The following is an 11,700-nucleotide window of genomic DNA, read 5'->3' as shown; positions in this document are numbered from 1 at the left end:
AGACTTTCATATTGTTTCTATTTTTCAGCTTTCCAAAGGATTCTGCAATAAACATGCTTACATGTATAAGTATGTGCACTAATATTTGTATATAAATATTTTTGTTTAATGTTTTTATAAAAGATTTTCAAAAATCGAATTGCGAAATCAAAGGACATTTTTAAAAATGCTGATGGATATTGTGAAAAAACCTTCAAAATGTAGCCATTCCCTTATTGGCCCAAATGGACTTTTTATTGACTCACAGCATATGACTAATTTTCTAAACTTATAATTGATGTACAAAAACTGCATGCATTTAAAGTATACACTTAAAGAATTTTAATATATGTATATACTCCCAAAACCACACAATTTAAATACTGAACAATTTTGGAGCTCACAAATAAATGGGAGATACAAATAATCATCAAATAATCCTACAGAAACCTATAATTATGTTTTGAGAGACTTGCTAGGGAAGGAAGGAAGATGGTTCTCTTGGAAGCTGTCACAAATGTGTAACAACTGGGTGAGGGGAAGTTCCTAAGACATATGCTGAGATCTCAAAAGAGAAATAATAAAGTGGTTGAATAGGACAAAATTCATAAGGCAAGGAAGGAAAAGAAGCATTTAGAGTAGAATGAATGGTATTTGCAGAAGTCCTGTGCCAGGTATATTGTGCTCTAGCCATGAAGGAAGGTCAAGGTGGCCGGAAAGCAAATGAGAGTTAGGGAAGAAAGTAAGTCTTACAGGACCTCATAGGTCATGGCCAGGATTTTATTCTTAAATCCAAGAACAACGGAAAGCCACCAAAGGGTTTTGAGCATTGGAACACATATGATCATTGTTGCATTTTTAAAAGATCAGTTGGCTGTTGTGCAGGCTAGATGGAGGGGTCCAGAGTAAAGCAGGAAGCCAGCCAAGAAGTTCTTAAGCAAGGGAGTGTCAATGCAGACAGAACCATGTGGGAGGATTCAAGAGGATATTAAGACATTAGGTTGACAGGACATGGTGGTTAGTTCAATATGACATGTCAGGGAGAGGGAAGTATCAGGAATGACTCCTAGGAGTCTGACTAATGCAAGTGGATATGCAGTGTTGCCGCTCAGGTTTATTGAGAACATTGGATACAAAACTTCCCAAGGCTTTCCTGGGCTCTTAGGATAAAAATGGTGCCATGACCATGACACCCAATGCATGGTTTGACCTTGGTTTGCGTCCCTGTGCTCCTGCTCCCAGGGCTACAGCCACACAGGTAATGTTTCAGTTCTTTGAAGAAGCCAAGTTCTCCTTATCCTCAGGATATTCACACACTCAGTACCTTCCACACAGAATATTATTTGGTTAAGATGGGTCTTCCAACCTCAAGTCCCAACTTGGCATGTCCATAGAAATGACCTAAAATAAACAGGGAATCTCTTGTCATTATTACCTTTCTTAGGATCCTATTCTTTTCCTTTATTGTTATTATCATAACTTATAATTATCCTTTTACCCATGTTTATTTGTGTGGTTTCTATCTCTCCCTTTACATTGTAAAATCTATGGAGATATGGGTCATGACAATTTATTACTCTATGCTTCCTGTCCAGCAAAGATCCTGCAATCAATATTCAATAATTATTTGTTGAATCAAAAATATATAGAGGAAACAATGAATAACTAATAGCTATCACTGTTATTATGGTCATTGTCAGTATCAGAAAACAAGTTCTCATTTGCTAATGAGACAGTTAATGACAGAACAAAGAATGCACCATTTAGCAATGCCTGAAATGAAGTTAGAGGTAGTTACTAGAAAGGGGGAGCATCAGATAGTTGCTATTTAGTTGTGAATCCCCAATGAAAAACTGAGTGCAATAGAAGGTGCTGATATTTCTTATTACCTACCTTGCAGATATACAAAATGTTTTCCTTGATTTTGCTAATAACCTATGAGCGCCCTCTGCTGTCTTTAACCTGCCTCAGTAGCCTGAGAGTTCTTCATCTGGTTGCTTTTTAAAATAAAAAATAATGTAGCAAATAAATTGTACGTACCTGTCTGTTTGTATTGCCTGTCTTAGACATGAAACTCAGAAATCATATAATTCATACCTTGCATGGCTTGACCCTCCAGCACATAATAAAAAGGGATTTACAGCTAGCTCAGGGAGAACAACCATACCCTAGGCGTTGTCTTGGGTCCCTAATCCCATCTTTGGAAAGGGCACTTCTCTGACCTCAGTCACCTGAGATACCAATTGTTCTTTCCAATTGAAATGTGTGACTAGTTATCAAGACATCATATAATTCTGGACCTTGCACTTCCACTTCAAGGATTTTTCTGAAGACATAAAAGACAAAAATGTATGCAAATATATAATAACACTTCATATAGTAACAAAAAATATTTAAAAATTAGATATTAGAAACAATATAATACACGTTATATAAATTAAATTAATATTCACATAGACAACAATTTAAGTAAGGCATGTGTCATTCATATATGCAATGTATCATTCATATATATTTGTCAATATTTAGAAAATGTCTTGAAAAAAGCATATCAAAAGGTGAACTGTGGTTTCCTCTAATTTGTGAAATTTATGGATGAAGAGAATGAAAGTTACATATATGCATACATGTAATTACAGTTATACATAATTATAGTTATATGTCATTATAGTTATGTATAATTTATGTTAATTATATTCCGTATAATTATATGTGTATTATATATTTCTATATTCTGATTATCTTTAAAACAATTTTTAAACTTTTTAAGATAATTATAGATTCACATGAAGTTTTAAGAAATCATACAGAATAATCCAGCATATTTTCTACCAAGTTTCCTCCAGCGGTAGCATCTTGCAAAACTATGCTACTATATCAAAACCAGTATGCTGACGTTGATACAGGCAAGACACAGAACAATTCTGTCCCTATAAGGATCTCTCACACAGCCCTTATATAGCACACTCACTTCCCTCCTGCCCCCACCCTCTCCTTAACCCTTGGAAATTACAAATTTGTTCTTTAGTTCTTTCATTTTGTCATTTTGAGAATGTTACATAAATAAAATTATACAGAATTTAACCTTTGGGGTTTGACTTTTTTTCACTTAGCATAATTCTCTAAGGATGCAGCAGATTACTGTGTATATAAATAGTTTGTTCTCCTTTTTTGTTGAATAGTATTTCATTACAAAGATGTATAAAAGTTTATCCATTCATCCACTGAAGAACAACTGTGTTGTTTCCAGTTCTTGGCTACTAAAAATAAAATTGTTATGACCATTTGTGTACAGGTTTTTGCATAAACATAAGTTTTTGTTTCTCTGGGATGAATGCCTAAGAGTACAATTACTGGATTTTATGGTAGTTGCTGTTTAGTTTTTTAAGAAAATGTCAAATTATTTTTCCACAGTGGCTGTACTGTTTTACTTTCACACCAGCAATGTGTGAGTGATCCAGTTTCTCTACATCCTCACCAGCATTTGGCGTTGTCACTTTTATGATAATGTTTATCATCAGTTTCTGCCTGGCTTCCCAAACATAATTTGTCCCTAAATTCCTTCTTAGTCACTCTCTTTGATACACTCCTGGAAAAAAAACCTTCCAACCCAGTAAATCGCCAGATTGCTGTTATTACTTAGAGTAGAGTGGCAGAGAACTTTATCCCCAGTCTTTTCCATTGAATATCTTGGTGAAGGCGTAGACAGTCATCCTTCTCAAGTATGCAAAACACTGGGAGAGAGAGCAGTGAGTGGTTTAATAATATGACTGGTGGAACAAAACAAAGGGGCCAACCCAATCAGATACAACTTAACAGAAACAAACCCATTTATTCAACAGAACCAACACTGACTATCTTCAGGCTCTATGCAATGTGCTAAGGATACAGACATGTACATTAGAGTCACTACCCATTTAACTTCACAGTCTAGAAAAGAGACTTTGAAATAAGTATGAAAACAAATATGTTTAAACTTATATTATTGTTAATGTGCCTGTTGATTTAATGTAGTGTCTGACTTTTTTTTTTTTCAATCAGCATTAAAAAACTATGGATGAGTTTGAAGTTGGGGAATAATTCCTGTATTTTAGGAAGGCTCCTTCTGTGTGTGTGGCTGAAGGATTAGAAGGGGACCTTTGGGAATACAAAGGTCACCTGAGAGATTAATTCAGTAGTTTGAAGAGAAATGGCAAGATCTGCGGCTGGGAACAGTGGCTCATGCCTCTAATCCCAGCACTCTGGGAAGCTGAGGCAGGAGGATCGCTTGAGCCAGGAGTTGAAGACTAGCCCGGGCAACGCGGTATCTAAAAAAAATACAAAAAACATTAGTCAGGCATGATGGTGTGTGCCTATAGTCCAAGAAAGAAAGAAAGAAAGAAAGAAAGAAAGAAAGAAAGAAAGAAAGAAAGAAAGAAAGAAAGAAAGAAAGAAAGAAAGAAAGAAAGAAAGAAAGAAAGAAAGAAAGAAAGACAGAGAGAGAGAGAGAGAGAGAGAGAGAGGGAGGGAGGGAGGGAGGGAGGGAGGGAGGGAGGAAGGAAGGAAGGAAGGGAGAGAGAGAGAGAAAGAGAGAAAGAGAGGAAGGAAGGAAGGAAGGAAGGAAGGAAGGAAGGAAGGAAAGAAAGAAGGAAAGAAGGAAGGAAGGAAGGAAGGAAGGAAGGAAGGAAGGAAGGAAGGAAGGAGAAGGGGAAGGGAAGGGAAGGGAAGGAAGGGGAGGAAGGAAGGAAGGAAGGAAGGAAGGAAGGAAGGAAGGAAGGAAGGAAGGAAGGAAGGAAGGAAGGAAAGAAAGAAGGAAAGAAGGAAGGAAGGAAGGAAGGAAGGAAGGAAGGAAGGAAGGAAGGAAGGAAGGAGAAGGGGAAGGGAAGGGAAGGGAAGGAAGGGGAGGAAGGAAGGAAGGAAGGAAGGAAGGAAGGAAGGAAGGAAGGAAGGAAGGAAGGAAAGAACAAAGTTTTAAGAACAGTACCAGTGGTGATCATGGAAAATGTGTGCAGTAGATGTGAAAAGGGTTTATAATAAGAAGTCTTGCTTACCAATCAGCCAATGAGGCTGACAACAGGGAGTACTTAGGATTATTCCCAAGTCTCTGTCTCAGGCAACCATGAAAATGTCTGTGCTCTATAAACTGAATAGCAAATTAGAGCATAGGAATGTGTTTTGAAAGAGACAATGAGTTCAGGTAAAAATGTGTTGAGTTGAACCTAAAAAAGAGCATCCCTCGGAGGTGTCCTATAGGTAACTGAATCTCTTCTTTTTTAAAAAAAGATCCAGACTGTAGCCATAGATTTTGGAGTTTCTAACATAAAGATTATATTGGCATCCATAGTAATACATAAGATTCCCCAGTAAAGTTTATACACAGAGTAAAAATAGAAGGGGAATTAAGTTTAGAATCTTTGGAGGTATCAACATTCAAGCGAAGTCAAAAATAGTAAGGGCCATTCAAAGAAACTGAAAAATAATGGTCAAATAGCAGAAAACTAAGGTAGGAGGAAACATGTCATATAATTCAATAGAAAAGAAAAGTGCAAGTATGATAGAGGCATCTAAGATGACAATTACTTTGAAGTCATCAAGTAATGTGGTCAATTACATTACATTAATCACATTTGGCACAGCTCTTTCCTATACGGTAATTACACATCCCCTTCCTAAAGAAGTCAAACATGGTCAAATGACTTGCTCTGGCCAATTAAACATGATTGGAAGTCATATACTTCACTTTTAAGAGAAGCTTTAAGAGCTGGCTCATGGTTCACCAAGTTCTCTTTCCCTATAAACATAATAAGTGAAATGCTCAAGATAGACTATTCATCAGCTCCGGTTATAGAATTCATAAAACATTGATCATAGCTACAGCCAACCAAAGATGGCCATATAGTATGAGGAACAAGTCAAACACTGTGCACATAAGCCACTGTGATTTGGGATTATTTGTTACTGCAGCTGGGCAACCTAATCTATCATTATAGACATAGATAAAATAAGGAAATAAAATAGAAAATTTCACAGAGTGAAAACTATTTTAGTTGCCAAAAAATGGAAGTCAAGCAATGGCAGGAAAAATAAGCTAATATCCCTAGAGATAACATTTAACATCGTCTTAGTCAAGAACCAATGAAGAAACAGAAATTACTCAAAGTACTTAGAACAGAAGGAATGTATTGCAAAGAATTGATTGAATAGACATTAGAAGAGCTAAAAAGTCAACTCGGTGATGGTGAGGCACCCAGAACCTGACAATAGGAGGAAACCACTAACAACTTCAGCTAGAGAGAAAAAGAAAGGAGGTGATGTAACCAGAGCCCAGAGGCTGGACTCACCCAGCAAAAGCTGGAACCAAGGCAGGCCTATTTAGCAGGACCTGGAGCCTCAGACATGGTACAGCCATTTCCAGAGACTTCTCCCAAATACAGAGCCAGAAAGGGCCACACAATAGTTCTCCTCTTTTCCCACTTCCTATCTACTGCCTACACCTCCCAGGGGCAGAACCTAGCCCAAATGTCAGCTGATTTGGGAACCTGAGAAATGCAAGCTGCAGCAATCAGCATCACGTCTCCTATCCCCTCTCAACACAGAGCAGAGTAGAGCAGAGCAGGGGAAGGGTAGGAAATGGATCTGACAGCAAACAGTCCCAAGACTGGCACAGGCCAGGTCTGAAAGCCGAAGGTGGCAGATATTCTAGGTAGGAAGAAACTTGATTTTTCATTAAGGTGTAAGAATGTTAGAGGGAAAAGGATTTGGTTATCTGTTCAATGCGGCTGGAGTAGAGCTCATGTGAAGAAAGGAACATAGATAAGAAGACTAGACGTGTAACCGAAGGCCAGATCATGAACAGCCTTGCATACCATGCTCAGAAGCTTGAAATCTACTGTTCAGGCTGTCATGATATTACCAGAATAATTCCTTGGAAAGATAATTCTGTCATCATTGCAGATGACAGAGTAGAGGAAAGAAAAGATAGTTCCTCACCCATTTGCCTAAGGATAATGTAGTAAAGGCCTAACTTGGTGGAAGGATCAGTGAAAGCTATTGAGTGGCCATAGCTTAACTACAAACTTAATAAAAACTAGCATTCTAGTGAAACAGAAGCCAAACCAATTAAGTTAGTAAGATGCTAGTCTTATCAGGCAATATTTTGAAAATTATTTTTTCATTTTTTAAATGTAAACATTTATTTGGGCTGGGGAATAGGAAAGTGAAGGGTCTGGAAACACCGTGAGATAAAAAACAGTTGGGAAAAATAGAGATGTTTAATTTAGAGATAAGGAAAGGAAAAGGAATCATTGTGTCTTACTTAAGATTCCAGGTTTTCTTTATAAAAACAGGCTCTCTTGAATTTATGAACCAAGGAAAAACTAATCTGGGTATGTCCTTCTGAATAGAGTCCCCAGAAATAAAAACAGGACTACTGAATCTATTCATTGCTTTATTTGTCCTTTTCACAGGTCACTACATTTTAGGGCATTTAGTCTATAATTGGTAGAATGCATTTCAGCCAGGGAAGATAGGAGCGTCATCCTCCATCCCCATCCACCTCTGCTCTTTCTTTATCTTGACATCACACCAAGTGTGATAGCGCCTCCTGAAAGGCAGAAAGACAACAAAAATTAGAGCAGCTTACATGTAATTTGAAATATTCACTTTCAGTATCCTGTTGGCCACCATTTTACTGATGGGGAAACAAAAACTCAGAGTGATTACGTCTCGGCTAAATGATAATGTCACAACTATAACACGTGTCACTGTCATTCAAAAACCCTTCCCAGAAATGTAGAAATCATATTTTTCCTGACATTCCACGACATGCAAACTTCCTATGAGTGTAATCAGTAAAGTGGAAGTGCACATTTACAAGTGCCAAGAGGATGAGGTAGACATTCAGGGTGACTACGCCCTCCCCTCTGGCAGATTAGCCTCCCAAGCTGTGGTTACCAGCAGTTTCTTCACAGCTTCAGAAGCCTCTGGTCCCAGCTCATTCACACACTTCTTTAGCCCCTCCAGAAGGTGCTCAACAGAAATGCCCAGAGTTTTCAGAAGAAGCTTTAATGGATCCATAAGCTGAGGAATGTTGTCCAGAGGTAAAGGTACCAACTTGTCATCAGGAAGGGGCGCTTTGTTGAAGAGGAAGGCAGTAGCTGCAGGCAAAAGAGAAACCAGGTGAGACAGGCACATCCGGGCCCAGACTATGACCTCATCATCTTTCCCTGTGTCCATCAATAGGTCCATTCCAGATCCACTCATCTTACTTCCATTCAAAACTTCTGCCTCTGGCCCTGTGCACCTGCTGTTCCATCTCCCTAGAACTTTTTTTCCTCAGCTAGCTACATACCTTTCTTTCTCACATTATTTGGTCTCTCTTCAAATGTTACCTCCTCGGAGAAACCTGCAATGGCCATTGTCACTCTCCATCACTTACTTTTTCTTACCATTTCCTAAAAAAACAACTCTTCATTTGCTATTTTTATTGTCCTTATTGTCTCATTAGAATGGAGGCTCCATGACAACAAGGAATGTATGTTTTGTTCACTACTGCACCCATGCCTAGAACCGACCCTGGCACAGAGTAAGCATTCAACAGATCCTCGTGATTGACTGAAGAAGATGGTATTTTGTATGTGGCTATCTCCACAGCTCACAGCTTGAGGCTAAAGGAGAGATGCCATAGTGAATCTCCACATAAGGACAGGAATAGACCCAACCACAGCCCAGGAAACTGCTCCCAACCAGTTCAGCTCAACACTACAAACACAATTGAGCACCAACTCTATGCTAGTCTGTGCAGATACATAGACAAATAGGACAAGGATGCCCATTCAGAGACTTCACACAGTCCAGTTGGCAATAAAGATCTGTGTATGCCGGGCCGGGCGCAGTGGCTCACGCCTGTAATCCCAGCACTTTGGGAGGCCGAGGCAGGCGGATCACAAGGTCAGGAGATCGAGACCACGGTGAAACCCCGTCTCTACTAAAAATACAAAAAAAATTAGCCGGGTGCGGTTGTGGGCGCCTGTAGTCCCAGCTACTCGGGAGGCTGAGGCAGGAGAATGGCGTGAACCCGGGAGGCGGAGCTTGCAGTGAGCCGAGATCGCGCCACTGCACTCCAGCCTGGGCGACAGAGCGAGACTCCGTCTCAAAAAAAAAAAAAAAAAAAAAAAAAAAAAAAGATCTGTGTATGCCACAGTGTAGCATGTGCTATGCTAACATTATGGACAAAGCTCTATGGAAACACAAGGAAGGGATGACTAATTCGAACATGAGAAAGTGCTGCAGGAATTTTCCAGAAGTGTTGTTAGAGCTATGTCTTGAGGCAAATGTCAGGATCATAAGGTAAAGAAGAGTGGAAGCATTTTAGAAACATGACCAATAAAAGCACAGAAACGTTAGGATGAAAGTGCATACACAGGATGGTGAGCCTTCTGCCCAGAAGGCTGGAGTGCAGATTTACAATAGGCTATGACCAAAGGATGGAAGATAAAGGGAGTGAGGCTGCAAAAGTTGAGTGAAGTCAGATTTTTTAAACTGTTGGATGTCACACAAAAGAGTTTGGATTTTTTTTCCTGAGGGCAGTGGGGTGCTATCAAGGCTTTTACATAGGAAAATTATATTTTTATATCTTTGGCTTTAGAAAGATAACTTTCCCGCAGAAGATGAATGGGGGGAAAAGTAGAGATTGAGGAAAATATGTATGATATATATTTTTACAAAAACATTGCAGATATGTAAATGTACACATGCATGTGAGCACACATGTAAGAACACATATTCTCCTTCTGGCTAAGACCTGCCATAGTTTATTTTCCTTTGGAAACCTATTATTTCCCTATTCAAATTATTAAAATGGAGCCTGTACATCTTTTTTTTTTTTTTTCCATTTTCTATTGCCTATTGTCCCTCCAAAATTCTCACCCAGAGGGGGTGATATTTATTTTCCCCACCACCTTTCTGTGTCACTTTTGCCCATAGATACCTGTCCCTGGACACTAGGGAATAATGAAATATCCAAAACTGGTGAACTTACAAATTCCTTCAGAAATTCAATAAACATCACAAGTCAAAGTTGTCAGTGTAGGTGTGGGCAGCAATCAATTATTAATCTCCATACTTCTTATTTCAGATATTTTGGTAAATATCTTCTCTGTATGTATTTACAGCTTCCTGGGAGAAGGTCTTCAAAGCCTTTTAAAGTTCTCTCAATGAGCAGTGGCCGTCATGAAATCTTTTTTTCCCATGTACCCAAACTATCTTCCTGATAGTTATAATGATTCCCCCAACCCCCCCCCTCAAAAAGCAGTTCCCATTCTCCTCCAAGAAGCCAGCTTCTATACCCTTACCTGAAAATTAAACTCATCACCCACCAATACACTTACAGAGTTCTAGCTGGCTATCTCACAGTGCATTTACAGTAGTCTAGCATTAGAGTAACTTTGGTAGAAGCCTTATCTACCCTACCAGACTAGCACCTTAAGAACAATGTTTATGACTGATTCATGTCTAAATCTTCCAATGCATATCCAGTGCCCAAAAAATTGTAGCCTTTCAATAAATATCCACTGAGTGGATGAAAAGATGAACGTAGCTATCTCAGGAGAACTAAGCTAGGAAGTTGGATAACTGGAGATGATAGCAAGAATGACTCCATATAGTTCAAAAGCGCAAAATAAATTATAAAATCAAATTTTAACTCAAAATTGAGGAAAATAAGAAAAACTAATGGTGGCCAATACCCAGCAGTGAAATGTGCTTTGTTGACCCTCTGTGGAAGTTGGCTAACTTCCTATGTAAGATGTATTAGAATACTTATAGTGGGTTAGAGCTTAGATGGTGGGGATCTGAAATACTTTCCAACATCACCATTTTCTGTGATTCCAAAACTTCTTCCAAACCTGCAAATATGTGCAATTATTACGTGTCAGTTAAAAATAAAATAAAAAAATAAAGTTCCTACCACCATATTCCACTGTCAGTGAGGCAAAGCTTACTGGTTGTGCTCTTATTAACAGAAAAGTAGATAAATATCATATATGCCAGATGTATTCCAGTTACTTACCAGAGTAACTACAAAGGCCGATGGTCACCAGCAGGAAGATAGTTACCAGCTTCATGACAGTTATCTGGTATATTTTTCAGGAGTTTAAAAATCAGAAAAATCTAGTAAAATCCACCAAGCCAGTGGTTCCACTTGCCATACAAAGTGTGATGGCTGCTTTTGCAAACACACGTATTTATATGCCCGTTGAAGACTTGAATTCTAGTCCCTACCACTTGACTCACCACCCACCCCCCCAAATAAAGGGATAAAGGTTATGTTTTCTCACTAAACAATTTGGAGAGTTTTCCGCTTTGCCTTGTGTTCCCATGAAAAACAAAGCCCTACATTATAGCATTGTCAAGTACCTCTTGCATAAATCCTTGCACAGAAATAAAAGTGGAAGACAAAGAGCCCAAAGAATCCTTCTCCTGGAAGAACGTTGAAAAGAAGTGAAGAATTTATATTGGGATTAGAAGGAGTGTTTTCCTCTAGTTTTCTGTATTTTCCTCCTCCAGTTTTCTATTCATTTAAAGTTTGGAGAATCACATTAGCTGATGAACTACGCGGTTGTGAAAGCAATCTGGAGGTCCCCTTGGCCCTGGTATAATACAGAGTCAGTTTAATGACATTTAGTGCCACATTTCTCTGGAACTCACCTGCCCCCAGCCCACTCACACATCTACTGTGGCAGG

The 11,700-nt window shown here is 38.8% G+C and overlaps 1 protein-coding gene across 1 annotated transcript; it reads right to left on the bottom strand.

The window, feature by feature from the left end:
* Positions 1-7,392: 7,392 nt before the first annotated feature.
* On the bottom strand, positions 7,393-11,177 carry SCGB3A2 (secretoglobin family 3A member 2). The gene is made up of 3 exons (XM_005558171.4): positions 11,027-11,177; positions 7,912-8,114; positions 7,393-7,561 (listed from the first exon to the last, which is right to left on the bottom strand). Exons 1-3 carry the CDS (start codon positions 11,079-11,081, stop codon positions 7,538-7,540), a joined length of 282 nt encoding a protein of 93 aa, XP_005558228.1. The 5' UTR covers positions 11,082-11,177; the 3' UTR covers positions 7,393-7,537.
* Positions 11,178-11,700: the final 523 nt, after the last annotated feature.

This window comes from Macaca fascicularis, chromosome 6 (assembly GCF_037993035.2).
Source record: "Macaca fascicularis isolate 582-1 chromosome 6, T2T-MFA8v1.1".
NCBI lineage: Eukaryota > Metazoa > Chordata > Mammalia > Primates > Cercopithecidae > Macaca > Macaca fascicularis.
Note: the sequence above shows the minus strand (reverse complement) of the source record. Positions and strands in the feature narration are given on the sequence as shown.